Here is a 17,715-nt window from a genome sequence, read left to right as displayed (position 1 = left end):
CTTATTTTTATAAATTTAACAATTTCCGGCTCATTATATAATTTGTACAGTTCGAAATTATATCTTCTTCTCCATGTTCCGTTTTCTCTAACTGGCCCAAAGATTTGCCTAAGAATCTTTCTTTCAAATGTACATAATAATGTCGCATCTGACTTCGACAATGGCCAAGTCTCACATGCGTAAGATAGTACAGACCTTATAAGAGTTTTATACATAATAATTTTTGTACTCCTAAATCTAATTTGAGATTTCATATGTCTTCTAAGACCATAAAAGCATCTATTGTCAGATAATATGCGTTTTTTTATTTCAGAACTAACATTATTTTGTTGTTAATTTTAGAGCCAAGATAGATAAAACTTTGGACAGCTTCAAATTTAAAAGATCCTATTTCCAAGTAAGGGGGTCCATTTATATTAGCTCTCGTGACTGGCATATACTTTGTCTTTTCTTCATTAATTTGTAAATGCATCCTTCTTGCTGCCTTTTCCAGCTTAATAAAGGCCTCTTTCATAGCTGCCTGATTTCTTCCTATGATATCTAAGTCGTCAGCGTAAGCCGGCACCTGAATCGACTTATAGGAAATAGTTCCCCTAGTATTAATACGTGAATCCCTCATGACTTTCTCCAATGCTATATTACAAAGGAGACAAGCTAGTGAATCTCCTTGTCGGACGCCACACCTAGTAGAAACAGGGTTAGACATCATGTTTTGAATTTTAACTATGCACTTGGTATTTGTCATCGTAGCTTTCACCAGAGAGATCAATTTTTTAGGGATCCTCAATTCCTCCATTGCAGCATAGAGTCTTTCTCTATTTATGGTATCATAGGCTGCTCGAAAGTCAACAAAAAGATGATGGGTCTCGATTCCAAACTCGTTGCACTTTTCAAGTAACTGTCGTATTAAATATTGAGATTAGGACAAATGTTTATATGACATTTTTTGCTCAGAATGTCTTCGGAAATAAGCTCCGTAAGTGACGGCAAATCCTCGTGAATCACCCTGTATATTGTATCTTGTACTTGCCTCGAGTTCGTTTTAGAAAGGCTGTGCGAGATTTGTGTTGAGGAAATAGGTAGAAATGTAGCTTTTATTGCAGTAATTTCAATTCTCTCAGTCTCATTCTGATCCTGATTCATTATAGTAGACCTAATATCATATCAGTAACACTGCTTAACTGAAAATCGTAAGAGATTCACGTCTCAATCCTTGATTAAATGTATTGTTCTTCATTGCAACAAGTGCAACCATGAAGGTGGGGAAAGTAGTGCAAAGTAAGATGAGGAGCTCATTTTCAAAACATCTCTTGTCCACCTGATTACGAAAATGATCTTCCTGTGTCCAGGCATTCTTCAAATATAACTCTACATGCAACTGTCATGATTTGCCTTCAGAACGCCCTCTAAACCACTAAAATCTTGCATTAAATATGACCATTACAATCAAACTGACTCTTGTTAACAGCAGAATTTGCATTAAAATATTAGTTCCAGCTTTGGAATCAAAGATTCTCATACTCCCATTTGATTCTAAATGCATCCAACCTCTTCGGTTTCATAATGTCTCTTGCCTAGCCGTTAAGAAATTTTAGACGTAAAAACGTTTTTCGTGATTTCCCATAAAATTATAGGAATGGACAAGGGTAGTTTTGAAAATAAAACTTCTCAGATAATATACATTCTCTATGGGTGGTCAACTGTATAAATTAATTGTAAATATATGTGTGTTATAATGCTGTAATCAGGGTTCGAATTAAGTTGTCTGATGAGGGGAGATAGATTACTAGATAGAGAATACCACACGTAACATTATTATTATCCTCATTCGATACGGCTCAATGCTTGGTCGCACTGAGTTGCTTGTCTTGCTTCTTGATCATAATAATAATTACCGTATATCCATGAGCAGGCTTAAGATACGATTTGTAATTCCTAAGTTATTGATTGTTGTCAGATTGCCGGTGATGATAATACATCAATTGAGGGGCTTAGAACAAAAAGCAGGTAAGTGACGGAAACCTAGTTTTGAAGAAATTACAGTTAAAGTTCTACATACATTGAAATATACACTAGTTTGGTGAAAATATGCCCATATAGCAGCACTGCACAGTGTGATCACTTACCTGATTTTATCCCAAAGAAACATCCTTTTGGGCTATCACAACACCTACTTACCTCATTTTTTTAAATAATGTCACTTATCTGCTTTTTGTTCTAAGCCCCTCAATTATTTTCTTTGCTTATTTTAGAAATTTATAAAGTATAGGCTACTCGTATTAAAACAATTATTTTTTGTGAGGGGGGGATAGAAGTTATCCCTAGCAAAGATGAATTTATGAGGGGTGTTAACTTTCCAACGGGAGGGGGAAATCCCCCCATCCCCCCGTTAATTCACACCCTGGCTGTAACACACTGAGTTGTGTAGCCTATATTGTAAACAAACGTGGTAAATTAATGTGAAATGTAAGCAATAGGTGGTTTAATACTTTAGAGTGCATTCACGGGATTCTAGAAATATACATAATCTGAAACGACTGTATCGCCAAATTTAGTTGTGGTTCTGACTATATGATAACAGTACACTGCACTGCCTTACATACTGCTCATGGTGGTACGTACCTTGCGGTTTACAAACCCCAAATGTGCTCTCTAATAATGAGACAGTTTAATCATTAGGCCTACTAGTTTAAAGTTTTAGGGCCGAATTCATAGTCAACACTTATTGTAAGGAAACCTTTAAGGAGTTGCTTATAATAATTTTCAATTCATAAATCCCACTGAAGTGAACACTTATTCAAGTAAGGTAGCTTGTCAGCTTACTCAAGTGTTTCCTCATTATGCATTGTAATCAGCTGATTCGGTATAAAATGGATGATGATTATGATTTAATTTAATTTATTGAGTTCTGTAATTAAAATGAAAATGTGTTCCGGTAAAACAGAAGATATATCAGAGATATGGAAAACCTTTTATTGATGTACAGTGACCAACATTTTAAGAGGAGATACCGTATCAACAAGAAAACTGTTGTGGATATTCTAGTCTCTCTCATTGAAAATCACAATACAACCATGAGAGGCTTACCGATTTCACCACTGCTGAAAATACTGGTTGCTTTGAGATTTTTTGCTACAGCATCATTTCAGGTAGCTTTAAGTGGTATTTTTTCGAAAAGTATTCACGTCCCAACAAAGTGTTATTTGTATTTTCGTTTGTATTCTACCCAAGGAATAAGCTGTTAAAATTTGCGTAATTATACCACTTCCACTTTGTTTACCATAAAAATAACTGAAATAGTAATATACGTTACAAGAGCGGTATGTTGACGTTTTCATGGTCGAGGAAAAGACTGAAAAAGCGAAACGTAGTTGAGCTTTTTTAATTTCCGAGAACATTTTTTCCCATTTTTTCTCCATTATCTGTCGAATACAAAAAATCTGATCAATAGTCGATCTATTACGCCGAAAACCGCACTGATGATCCCCAATAATTTCATCTACGTACGGAGTTAATCTTCTCAAAAGGATATTGGACAAAATTTTGTACGACGTCAACAAAAGTGATATTCCTCGAAAGTTACCACAGTTGGTTTTGTCCCCCTTCTTAAAAATAGGTACAATTATGGACTCCTTCAATTGTTCTGGTACAATTTCCTTTTCCCAAATAGCAAGTACAAGTTTATAAATTTCGCTATATAATGCACTTCCACCCTCTTGTATTAATTCTGCTGTAATTTGATCGATACCTGGAGACTTGTACTTTTTCAGATTTTCTATCGCAATTTCGACTTCTGAAAGCGTGGGTTCGGGTATAAATGGCTCAGCAGTTTGTATTTCAATTTCGTCCCGATCATTTCTATTTGGCCTATGTACATTTAGTAGTTGCGCAAAATAGTTTTTCCATCTGTTTAGGATTGATGGAGAGTCTGCAATCAAGTCACCATTCTCATCCTTGATCACGTTTACCCTTTGCTGATAAACGTTCTTAAATTCCTTTATACCCTTATATAAATCTCGAATATTTTTATTCTTACTATTTGTTTCTACCTCATTCAGTTTTTCCTTCAAGTAACCTCTCTTTTTATTCCTAAGTGTACGACTTGCTTCCCGTCTTTCATTGAAATAATTATCTCTCTTCTCCTCAACTGGATCCTTGCAGCTTTACATAAGAATAATATTATTCGAAACTAACGTAAGTACAAAAATTCACATTTTTAGGCCTTTACACCAATCGATAATAATTGTTCTTCTACCTGGCCACAAAAAATCATAACTCAGTTCGAACAGTCTTGTATATAACACAATTCATACAAAACATGATGGCATAGTTTATCTGAAATAGTATCGCCTGTTAAGAATTTTGTTGTGAATAAAACATCTATTGTAGTTACGTTAGTTTCACATTAAGCCCTGAAATTATTTCATTGTGAAGGTAAGGAACATGAGCAGCTTTAATAATCTCCTAGGTATCTTCAATATTCTCGGCAAATTCAGCAATTTCCCAAATATCAGTCATTTTCATTTTGTCCACGAACGAAAGTCATAGTCAAAGTCTAGATTTTCGGCGACTTCGAAGTAAAGTCACGATTGAAGTTTGCTTTCCTCAAAGTGTCGACTGTGAATAGGAAAATGTTGTCTTTGTACTTTCCAAAGTCAACTTTGGTCCAAAGTCTCGACTATGAAGTGTTTCCTCATTTTATAAGTGACGACTATGAATTCGATCCTTAATCAATCGGTGGCTGAGAACCAGACTGTTCTAATTCCAACTTTTAGTAAGAAAGAAATTTGTGTTTCATTGCGTTCCAGTTCTTGTCTGCATATATGAATCGAACAAAATTGTAAATATTCCTCTCCATAATGTTGCTATGAAGTTATTCCAAATATTGTTTCATGAAGTTTTGAATGTCAGGAGCTTAAAATAGCTCTCCTGAAAAAAAAAAAGTAAAATGGACTTGGAACAGTCTGATTCTGAGCCATCGAAATATTGAAACAGGAAAATATAGACAATATTCAACACATGCCTCTTACTCATCAAGAGCACAGAGCTTTGTGAGCCATAAATAATGTTGAAGTAGGATTTAGTGACAAAAACAGACAGATAAGAGGGATTTTGTCACGGAATTTTTAATTAATCTTTATATTCTAACCGGCTTACTGAGTGACGTAGTGGTACACCATCTGGGAAGTATATAAGAGTTGTTGGATCTATAGGTCCATGCATTTTGTGTTTGTATCTTGCAACGCGACAAGGAAGCAAGTAAGTACTGCAAAGAAATTGTTAATTGCCAATGTGGAAAGAAGGTTGCCTTAAAGAAATATAAGGAACATTTTCTGTAGTAATAGTACAGAGCACAAAACGTATTCACGGTGATTCACGGGGATTTACCGTCACTTACAGAGCTTATTTCTGAAGACATTTTGAGCAAAAAATGTCATATAAACATGGGTCCTATTCTTAATATTTTCAGAGTTACATTAATTTAAAGCTGTTTGTAAAACACTTTTTTCTTTAGTTTGAAGGTAAAAGAATAATACAAATGAATCGGGGATTGCAGAAACATCACATGTCATGAAAACTAAATTTTTCAGTAGACACAAAAAACGGTATTACTGGTGGCAGACCACATCATAGGTTATAGTACTGGCTTCTTCAGACAGAAGCCTAATAGATGTGTCGTTTTATACCAAATTTATTGGAATCTAATGAATTGTTAATGAAATAAATGAATATAAATTAGCTTGACATGTGCTGTTACTGCAAGGAATCAAAATTGTAGTATAATAATTTCAGTTCAACTAAAGTTTATTTGTCAAATTAGGGATATAATATATGCATAGGCCTACTGTGTACTTAATACATAAGTTCAGCATATAAATGAACTTTTTCTTCCATAATAGACCACTGAAGAATATTATTGCAAAATTCTTGATATTCATGTGGTATGTAACGCATTAGTTTGCGTATATCGTCAAGCTTCTCTCTTTGAAATGACACGATTTTGTCTACGTATGCCACTAAAGAATGTAAATATGGTGTTCTCCTTTGTATTTACAAGCAAATATTCTCATGGGGACAGATAAAAAAATTAGTCTTTTTTCTTCCATCATTTTAATAATGTCAAAAGAAGTGCTTACACAAATTTTGGCCACTCTAGCATTACGAGGGCCGTAAAAAATAAGCTTCCCTGAAGCCGTTTACAGAAAGAGAACAAAATTTCATGGAAAGTTTTATTGGAACAACTGAGTTTTTTTTTCAACGTATTCACCACCAGAATTGAGATATTTGCCATTCAGTGGGATCAGTTTTTGTATCCTTATGTCGTAGATGTCTGCCATCTGGAATCGGAACCAATGTGTCGGCACATGTCATTGACATGAGTTGTTTCTGAGCGCTTCCAGGATTTCACAGGTCTCCAAATGTGAGACGGCTATACTGACACATGTGGTTTCTGCATGGAATGATAGCCCTATATCAACAGTCCATGAAACTCTAATAAACTCATTTCGCCACAAATAGTGACATGTGCTGTTTGTGCAATCCCTGATTCAAATAGAGAATGAACCATTCAGAAATATCATTTCTTTAATTGGCAAGTATTGTGAAGCAAAAAAATGTGCTGTGAATTCCTTAGTCGCCTCGTACAGACATCTTTTTCTATTTTTACCTAGAAAATTACATTATTATTACGCAGTTATCACAACAATTATTACAAAATCACACCACTTCCACCGACTTGATTATTTGCAGTTCAATTTTGCATCCTAATTTAAAGTCTTGGAGAGTTTAGAACACATTTTAAAAATTGTCGCCGTCCGCTTGAGTACACTTGGCCGCACGCTTGTGAACGGCACTTGTCGCTCTACGTAACTGCATACGGCTATCTTTGATTTCCGTAGCGCTCGCGCTGGCTGCTGACTGCACGCTGACCAAGATCACGCGTTCACAGCAATGCGTTCCAATAACGAAACGTAACTCTGTAAATATTGAGAATATGACCCATGTTTATATGACATTTTTTGCTCAAAATGTTTTCAGAAATAAGCTCCGTAAGTGGCGGTAAATCCTCGTGAATCACCCTGTATATTAAACAAAGTTTGCAAAACAAAAGCAATAATTAATATTTATTACTTTCTTAAAATTTAGCAATAAATTCAGTAAAATAATGTACTGCATACACTGTGGAAATTAACATTCTGGACATAGGATTTAACGTGGGAAACCAATTATTTTGTAAATACTATCTTCCTTGTATGTTTCACAGAAAAATTTCATAAGCGAAAATGTTAAGGGATTAAAAATACATCGAGATGTACTAACAACACTTTTCTGAGACAAAATTCCATCCGGCCATTTAATTTTGGGACCCTGTACAACGTGTCATGTATTGAAAGGAAGATGCAGATCTTTGAATTGTTGCAAGACTCCCGCTGAGAATAATAATAATAATAATAATAATAATAATAATAATAATAATAATAATAATAATAATAATAATAATAATAATAATAACAATAATAATATCTTCATGAATTACGAGATTTCTCCTGTTCCGGCCTCATGTCTCTCTCCATCTCTTCATCGGTCTTCCAACGTCTCTTCTCCCATGTGGTTGATAATCATATGTCATTTTAGGGTAACGAGTTTTATCCATCCTCTGCAAATGATTTCTCCATCTATCTCTATATTGTTTTATTTTATCATTTATTGGACAAATGCCTAATTCTTCTCTTATTTCTCCATTTTTTATTACAAGACCGGCTATGTCTTTGAGGTTTACCAGTAATTACTATGTCCTCTAGCTGCATTACGAGTGCTGCGTAGAGTAGGACCAATGGTGGGGCTGCCACCTCTGCTTTGGTCAAGCAGGGTTTTTCTGTCAGGGTGTCCTTCCTTTAGATGGTTGTCTTATTTTGACTAACGCGAGTCCTCTTCCCGGTTTTTGAGGTTTTCTCTCCTGGAGAAATCTCATCCACCTTCATGTTCTTCCGTCTCTGAAGCTGTTGGAGTCTCCGTTGTGGCTTCCTTCAGAAATAATAATAATAATAATAATAATAATAATAATAATAATAATAATAATAATAATAATAATAATAATAGTAATAATAATAATAAAATTCAGGTAATGAAGCCGTAGCTGGGACATTTCATTAGATGCAATCCTTTTGTATTATTATTATTATTATTATTATTATTATTATTATTATTATTATTACTTACAAATGGCTTTTAAGGAACCCGCAGGTTCATTGCCGTCCTCACATAAGCCCGTCATCGGTCCCTATCCTGTGCAAGATTAATCCAGTCTCTACCATCATACCCCACCTCCCTCAAATTTATTTTAATATTATCCTCCCATCTACGTCTAGGCCTCCCCAAAGGTATTTTCTCCTCAGATCTTCCAACTAACACTCTATATGTATTCCTAGATTGACCCATACGTGCTACATCCCTGCCCATCTCAAACGTCTGGATTTAATGTTCCTAAATATGTCAGGTGAAGAATACAATGCGTGCAGTTCTGTGTTGTGTAACTTTCTCCATTCTCCTGTAACTTCATCCCTCTTAGCTTAAAATATTTTCCTAAGCACCTTATTCTCGAACACCCTTAACCTCTGTTCCTCTCAATGAGCTCAGCATATTAAGTAATATTGTTGCCGTGTTTGGAGGTTATCCAGATGTTCAATTGTAGACTTTGGGATTACTGTTGTTGCTGGAATGTCGATAAGTTTGATGATAACTTTATCTACTCGTATTTGCCAATCATTTACTAAGTCCTTGTATAGTGGGATCCATAATATACCCTCACTATTTTAATGAGTTATAATTTCTTCTTGGAAGTTAGTTTAAACTTGAAATTGAACATTATGATCTCTGTGGTTCTGGGAGAATTCATATTGGTACCCCGGCTCTGGCACGACTGTCGTCGATTTTTGATATTGATATTGACTATCATTACAGAACTGTAGTGATTAGTTCGCCGTGATGTCTCGAACATGCAACGGCGTTTTTTTGTGCTGAAAACGTACTGGACGACAAATTCCCTGGTTAAAACGTTTGATTATGATGTATACTTTTTCTTGTAGTTGTATTTCATTTCTGTTGGTACGGAAGAGAAGGCATGATGGCCTAAGTCCACCAGAATAAATAAATAAATAAATAAATAAATAAATAAATAAATAAATAAATAAATAAATAAATAAATGAATAAATAAATAAATAAATAAATAAATAAATAAATAAATAAATAAATAAATAAATAAATAAATAAATAAATAAATAAATAAATAAATAAATAAATAAATAAATAAATAAATAAATAAATAAATAAATAAATAAATAAATAAATGAGTGAGTGAGTGAGTGAGTAAGTAAATAAATAAATGAATAAATCTGTTGCATAGCCGTTTTCAGAATTTAAAAGTTACAGTCTACTTGTAAGTTAACTACAACCACCTACAAATAATTATACCACGAACCGTTACTGATTGTTGTTACTCTATTCGTCTAGTAAAATTTTAATTTACTGTAATGTGAGTAATTTTTTTTTCTCGCTGTTATTTATACTCGCTTTAATATCTTTGGTCATATCGCGAGTTAATCTTTGGTTGAAATCCGAAGGCCTGTGTACTATTGTTGAGACTGGTTCTATTGTTGTGGACTAGAAAGCGACTGTATATGTAATACTGATTTGTTTATGAATATAATTTCGGTGATGAATGAGGCCGGTGATATTCAGGGATGTTGTGGCCCAAATTTCCTCGCATTTGGCTTACGGTTTAGGAAAAGTATTTTGGTTTCATGTCATGTGCGATTAATTTTCTTTGTGTTAATAACATCAGCCATTTTGTATCTCTAGTAACCGCCCATTTTGTCATCTCTAGTTGCTATGGCTCATCGATTACTCATTCACTTAGTTGGTTGGTTAATCTTTCAGACATGTTATGCAGACAGTATTCTACGTCAGAAAAAAAAAACACTTATCTAAATCGTCTTGTTACAGGCGCTGATACTTTAATAAAGTACTTGACTTCAAGATACATAACACTTAAGATTTCTTCAGCAATTTATTATCACAGACTCTCATCCGAAAATGATATAATTACTAACGAATAAAAGATGCAATTAGTGAAAGAAATCGCGAGTTCCATAAAGATGTGTATGTGGAGGAACGTAAGAAAATTTTGAAGGGGAAGACCGAAAATGGACGTAACCTATTAGCTACCACGTGAAGGGTAAGGAAGCACGGCAGAACAGTAACAGGGCAGGATCGCCGAAGATGTTAAAAGCCTGCACAGCGAGTGGGGGAAAGAGAACGCCTCGGTCCTCGCAAGAAAAGGGATCCAAGCCCTTGCCTTGTACGATCGACGTCCGAGTAAATTCGTGCCAGAATACCAAAGGCAATATGCGAAGGCCAAGGTTCCAAAATAAAATAAATATCACAGGCAGGATAAGTTGTCTCAATTTAGGAGACTAGCCAATTGACTGTGAGATTTCTTCTTCTTCTTCTTCTTCTTCTTCACTTCATGGTATAGGCAATCAAATGCCTGTTACGTCTTCAAAGCCCTCCAGCCATCGTTTCCTAGGTCTGCCCACCGATCTTCTTCCTTTAGGATGATATTGCATTATTTGTTTAGTAAGTCTGGTATCTGGCATTCTATCGACATGTTCTTTCCAATTTTGTTTAAAATCTTTTAATCTTTCATTTATATTAAAAATTTCCAACTCTTCTCTTATGTTTTCATTTGTTATTAAGTCTCTCTTCGTACATCCCTTCACATTTCTTAGAAATTTAATTTTGTCGTCTGTATTTTGCTTTGTTGCTTCTTGGTTAATGTCCAAGTCTCACTTCCATATGCCAGCGTAGGTACAGCCATGACTTTATAAAACTTTAATTTTATTTCTTTACGTATCTGTGAGATTTATAATAAAAATAATATTTAAAAAACCTTGAGGCTTGGTGTGGGGAAGAGTTTATGTTCTTGTTTGTAATAGCCCGACTTGTATTTCACCACAAGAGAGCATGTTGGGGTGTTTCTGGCATAAGATGAGCTGGGGATATGTCCTGATACTGAGCCTCGGTCAGGCAATAGGAGCTTGCCGCTAATCCCAAGACAATTGGACTAATTTTATTTATATCCTAAGGAATGTATGTGAAAAATAAGGACTTTTACTTAATATGGCCCTTCATTTCGAGAAAATTGTTTGATTGCGTAGATTGGCGTTAGGCAGATTAGGAAGCCTTAATAGAGAGTTTTCTCACCCTTGATTTCCTCTAAACGTCTAACGATATGTTGATGTCATTGATGAAAAAGCCAATCAGAGCCATTCACCTCACGTTATTTCAATAGCGGACCCGCTATTTCTAGCCGAATAACGTGGACGCGAATGAAGTTTATCGTACGTCTAATTCGGTGTTAAAACATGTCATCTCCTTTGAAATTTACCACTGTGGACGATATTCTTCTACTTAGAACAGTCAACATGGATAAATTATTCAGACCGAAGTACAATAAGGTGCAGGAAAGAATTTTTCGTTGAGATTCCAACAGATAAAAAGATTGATTGGTCAGTATTCCGCCAAACGATAACGCTCATTTGTTTAACTCGCCGTAACTTGGAAACCAGTAAAAATTTTGAATAGTGACCACTTTTAAAACCAATTTCCATTCATTTTCAACATTTCTCTCGTTTTGATCCCCCATCTAACGTGAAAAACAAAAACGTTTACTACTTATCAACTTTTGAAGGTGTAAATGTCTATTCTGAACAGATCACATCGAAGTTAATACGGTATGCGCCAACAAACAGTACCGGTACTGAAATTCTCACACTGATACTGCGAATGTACGTATCGTATCCATGGTGAAGTCTGTTTATCTGAACTCATTGTTGTAAATATAGTGAAGATTTGCTAACATGATTCTCACAATAGAGGCGAAGATGTTTATTGTCAAACATTATTTCCGATTGTACAGAATGGGGCGTCAGAATGGACTCAGCTTGAGCCACGTTAAAGAGCAGTATCAAGAGCGATTTAACAATGCGACACCAAATAACACAACAATGTTAGCTGTCGTCGAGATGTTCCGTCGTACGGGATCAGTTTTATGTCGCCTTACATGTTATATTGACTTATCTTGATTTTCACAGTGTTTGTAATTTCAGAACTGGTATGATCGGAAATAATGCTCGACAATAAACACCTTCTCCTCTATTGTGAGAACCATAATTGCAGAAAGCAACACAACACTGAATTCACAATATGTCAAACTATTGTATGTAATAAATAAATCTTCTTTGCTATGGAAACGAGAACAGCAGATGAGCGATAATTCAGGGACAAAAAACCGGACACTTCTATATTTGCTTGTATTTTGTTGCCAATTATTTCAAAATGAAACAAAACCCATTTAAACAAAATAATATTTCATTTAGCGCCTTATACGACAACATTTGAAAAAAAAAATCTGATGAGAAAATTTACAAAAAATTACAAAGGGCGTATAACTATGGCATCGTTTGGTCTAACTGTTTTTTCATTTTATGGTGCCTTAAACATTAAAAACTCTTTTTAGTAACGGTTATTACCCCCTCTGGCTTGAATAACTGCATCCATACGTCTTGGCATGCTCTCAATTTGGTTAGCAATGTCTTCTTGAGGAACAAGTTCCCATTCTTCGCCAAGTGCTCGCCTCAACTCTTGTAACGATTCTGGTCTCGGTCGTCTATTCTTAACACGCCGTCCCAGCATGCTCCACACGTGTTCAATTGGGTTCATATCTGGACTCCTTGCTGGCCATGGAAGAACATGGATTCCCACTTCTTGGAGATAATCTCCGACCGCATAGGCAATATGCGGCCGTGCATTATCATGCATTAAAACAAAATTATCGCCTACAAATTGGCCAAATGGCATAACATGATTAGCCAAACATTCATTTATATACCTATCAGCTGATAGTCTTCCATTTTCAACAAAAACCAACTCTGTACGAGCATCCGTACACACTCCTGCCCAAACCATCACTCCACCACCTCCATACGGCACATTTTCGGAAATGCAACACTGTGAAAATCGTTCTCCCCTCTTTCTCCAAACTCTTTCACGTCCATCACGTGAGCACAGATTGAAACGGGACTCATCGGTGAACAGAACACAGCTCCACTGTCCATTTCTCCAATCCCTGTGATCATTTGCAAAACGCAGTCGTTCAACTCGATGCATCCTGAGAAGTCTGGGACCAGTTGCAGGTCTACTTGATATCAGTCCACTTGCTTTCAACTTCCTTTTAACTGTTTTGGCCGAAATTGGGCGTCCATGCATGTTAACAAATTTCTGGGCTACACTAGTAGCTGGCAGGTTGCGCTCCCTAAGAACTCTCAACACCATATACCTGTCTTCATTTGGATTTGTAGCTCTTGGACGACCCGAACCTGGTCTTCTGGTATATTCTAGGGTCTCTCTATACCGTTTTATGGCATCATGGGTTGTGCTTCTAGCCATATTCATAACATTTGCAATGTAACGTACACTGCGTCCATCATCGTAAAGGGCTACAGCTCGAGCCACATCTTCAGGTCGCATCTTGGTTTAAGACAAATGTTACAACCCCACTTAAACTCAGAAAATGTAAAAATAAAGAAATAACGAATGATAACGATAATGAAGCACAAAATGGTTGAGACAAAATTGTTATAGCTGAGACTCCGAAAGCAAAATTGGAATATTTGGTTGTAATGGCTTGTTTATAAAACAAAAAACAATCAATAATGTATACACGTCTCCATAACAACAGATGGCTACCATAATATTGTATGAGAAGATAATGTTTTGCAAAATACGAGCAAATATTAAAGTGTCCGGTTTTTTTTTTGCCCCTGAGTGTATTTGTTTTGGCGCATATTGTATTTTTTTGTACTTTTCAAAAAAAATAAATGAGATTCATTTCGAATTTTTTATATGTCTTCCTAAATGTTAAAGGAACGGGAACTATCGTACAATTTATTATACTTTCTGAAGTTTTACGAACGTTAATATACGTCATACAACCCTCCTAATCTGACGATAAACATGTTTGAAGAAACTGAGAAGTTTAAATATCTTGGAACAGTAATGACAAGTAACAATAACGAATTAATTGAAGTACAGAGTCGAATCACTGCAGCCAATAAGGCCTATTTTGCATTAAGCGCAATATTGAAATCTGTGTGCACAAGGGAACAAAACTTAAAATATACAAAACAATTATTAGAAGTATTCTCTGTTATGCAAGCGAAACTTGGACATTATCGAAGGACACAGAAGCTAAACTGGGTATATTTGAACGCAAAATACTCAGAAGAATTTTTGGACCAGTGCAAGAAAATATGCAGTGGAAAATACGTTATAATAACGAGCTATATAAATTATATAGAAGTTTCGATATTGTTACTTTCATCAAATTAAGGAGGCTTGAATGGGCCGGACATGTCTATCGGACGGAAGGGAACAGAATACCAAAGAATATCTTAGAAGGGAAAATACATGGCAAAAGACCAATTGGAAGACCCAAAAATAGATGGATAGATGCGGTAACGATCGATTCTCAGGACTATCTCGGAACAACTGCCTGGAGGAGATTAGCACAGGACAGGGACAGTTGGAGGAAGAAAATTGAGGAGGCTAAGGCTCGACTTTGGGCTGTGATGCCATCGTAGTAGTAGTAACGTCATCAAATACGTCAACATGGCGTTTAACCGTATAGTGGGCCACGAGGGTGCGAAAACTCTCCATTGTTTGCTTGTTGCTTGACGATAAATGCTACAGCGAATTGAGGAAAAAGTAGCAAAATTATGGCAAAGGAAACTAAAATGGCGTATCTCTATATTTCTTAAACTAAAGCGTGAATTGACAAAATATGCTACATGTAATGCGGTTAGAGTGTGGATTAAGAGGGACGGATTAAATGTGGAGATCAATATAATCCTCATAAACAAGTTCGAACAATAGTATATCAATAAATTTGTGCGATGTGATCGATCAACTGATAAACTGAGCCCATAAGCCGAGATTAAATTAGGCCTAATCTTTATATTGAGTGACTGACAAAATTTTAACATCCCAGACATGAGATAAGAGTAATGCCAGTGGTCTTATCCTACGATAAGCAGGGCCAAAATACTGTTAGGCCTATATAAACATTCAGAGCATCTTTATGCTTTCTCGGCTTAGGAATTGTTTCGTCTTCATCTCTATTACCATAATAATAATAATAATAATAATAATAATAATAATAATAATAATAATAATGATAGTGATAATGAGCCACCGGCGTAGCTCAGTCGGCTGAGATGTTTGCCTGTTGATCCGGAGTTGCACTTGGACGCGAGTTCGATTCCTGCTTGGGATGATTACTTGGTTGGTTTTTCCGAGGTTTTCCCCAACCGTAAGGCAAATGTCAGGTAATCTATGACGAATCCTCGGCCTCATTTCGCTATCACCAATCAAATCGATGCTAAATAACCTGGTAGTTGATATAGCGTCGTTAAATAACCAAACAAAAATAAAATAATAATGATGATGATGATGATGATAATAATAATAATAATAATAATAATAATAATAATAATAATAATAACAATGAGCCACCGGCGTAGCTCAGTCGGCTAAGACGTTTGCCTGTCGATCCGGAGTTGCACTTGGACGCGGGGTCGATTCCCGCTTGGGCTGATTACCTGGTTGGGTTTTTTCCGAGGTTTTCTCCAACCGTAAGGCAAATGTCAGGTAATCTATGACGAATCCTCGGCCTCATCTCGCGATCACCAATCCAATCGACGCTAAATGACCTAGTAGTTGATACAGCGTCGTTAAATAACCAAATAAAAATAAAATAATAATAATGATGATGATGATGATAATCATAATAATAATTTATTTATTTTATTTATTTATTTATTTACTTATATTTAATGTGCTGTACAACAGCCAGAGGCCAATTACAGTTCAGCACGAACAATGTAACAAAAACATTAGCAATAATTTACAATAAAAGTACAAATAAATAATTAAATTAATGGCAATTAATTAAAATGATAATTACAAATGAAATAATGGAATCATGAATGAAGAATGGAATCATATAAAATAATATTACAAAGATATACAAGATTATAATACAACGACAATAATGACAATGAATGGACGGGATAAAATGGATGACTAAACTACATAGCATAATGAGCGAGAATAATATTAAAATACATATTTAAACAAAAGATATAAATGAAAACTGATATAAAACTTCAAAATATATACTTCACATGAAATAGATCCAAGCTTGATCCATGCAAATTAGCATATTTTATACATCTGCAGACCGGAGAGAGAGATTTAGAATTTATATTGTAAAACATTTTATGATATCTTAAACCCTTTAATATCTTAATAATATCTTTAATAATAATAATAATAAAAGTAAATTACATGCTGTATGGTCTAATAATTAAGCTGAACAACTTACTATATTAAGGGGACAGTATGATGAAAAATGAAGAAAATCCACTTTTTTTCTTTTTATGTTCGTAATTATATTTGAAACTTCTAGATTCATAAAATGGTTTCATTTCCTATTTGAGAGCTTAGCATACTGCGCATCGGTACCTTTGATGTAGCAGGCACTAATTTCAATAACCTTCAAACCAGCTGAACCTCTTTGAGCGTGAGATACAGCTTTTTCCACCAGTCTGATTGCTTTTGAAGTGGGATGAAAATGTTCGATTTCTATTAATTTTTATCTGTGATTTTATGTCCCAGTTATTGGAATTCGTTGAATGATTTGGTATATGTTTTTTTATCAATATGTCTCATAGTTTTGTTTAAAACACGCTATCAAATGTCTTTTCTAAATCTACAAAACAAAGACTTCTATTTCTAATAGGCCTACATACTTAAATTGTTTGTTTCAGGTATGAAATACAAAATATTCTTAATTCATGCACTCTGCATTGCAATAACATTTGCAGCTAATGTACCGAATGTCAAACCACAAGAAAATGTTTACCGTCTGCCAAAGACTGTGAAGCCAAAGTCCTACGAGATCAATTTGAAGCCTGAACTGAGTGGAGATTTTACATTTGAAGGAGACGTATCCATCACGGTAAACATAGAAGAACCAGTAGAGGAAATTGTCCTTCATGCTAATGGTTTAACTTTGTCTGATGTTAAAGTAGACGATGTCGAAGTTGAATATGTTTTAGATCTGGACAATGATAAACATTTCCTTACACTGAGAAAATCAGATAGTTCAGTTTTCGAACAAGGAACGAGCACGATTCAAATAGCATTCGCAGGGAAATTATCTGATGATATGTACGGATTCTACAAGAGCTCATATATTACCGGTACTAAAGATGACGAAGAAAGGTAAGAATACTTTTTTTATTTTCATTGTAATGAATATACAGAGTGTTAAAAAAGTATGGAATATTACTCATAACTTCTTAAATTTTAATTTGACAAAACAGAAGTTTTATACAAAATCTGTTGGAGATAAACCATACAATATAATACCAGTGTTCGAAAAAGTTAGTTATTCAATCATACAGAGTGTGACAGTAAACTTTATTTTTTAAGAGGCACCCTATATTAAAATTTACATATTATGAATTTACATTAAATTTTAGGTATGAATGTGTAGAAATTTCACCCATTCACCCAATTCATGTCTTTTAACT

General features: G+C 35.0%; 1 protein-coding gene across 1 annotated transcript in view; it reads left to right on the top strand.

Moving 5' to 3' along the window:
- Positions 1 to 5,158: 5,158 nt before the first annotated feature.
- The window catches only part of LOC138704606 (aminopeptidase N-like), an 81,679-nt gene continuing 69,122 nt past the window's right edge, over positions 5,159 to 17,715 (top strand). Inside the window, exons 1-2 of the mRNA XM_069832681.1 lie at positions 5,159 to 5,259; positions 16,948 to 17,404. Coding sequence (XP_069688782.1) covers positions 16,950 to 17,404 — 455 coding nt within the window. The 5' untranslated portion in view covers positions 5,159 to 5,259; positions 16,948 to 16,949. The remainder of the gene's footprint in view (positions 5,260 to 16,947; positions 17,405 to 17,715) is intronic.

This window comes from Periplaneta americana, chromosome 8, assembly GCF_040183065.1.
Source record: "Periplaneta americana isolate PAMFEO1 chromosome 8, P.americana_PAMFEO1_priV1, whole genome shotgun sequence".
In the NCBI taxonomy this organism is placed as follows: Eukaryota; Metazoa; Arthropoda; class Insecta; order Blattodea; family Blattidae; genus Periplaneta; species Periplaneta americana.
The sequence above is the reverse complement of the archived record's forward strand: the minus strand, read 5'-3'. Positions and strand labels throughout refer to the sequence as shown.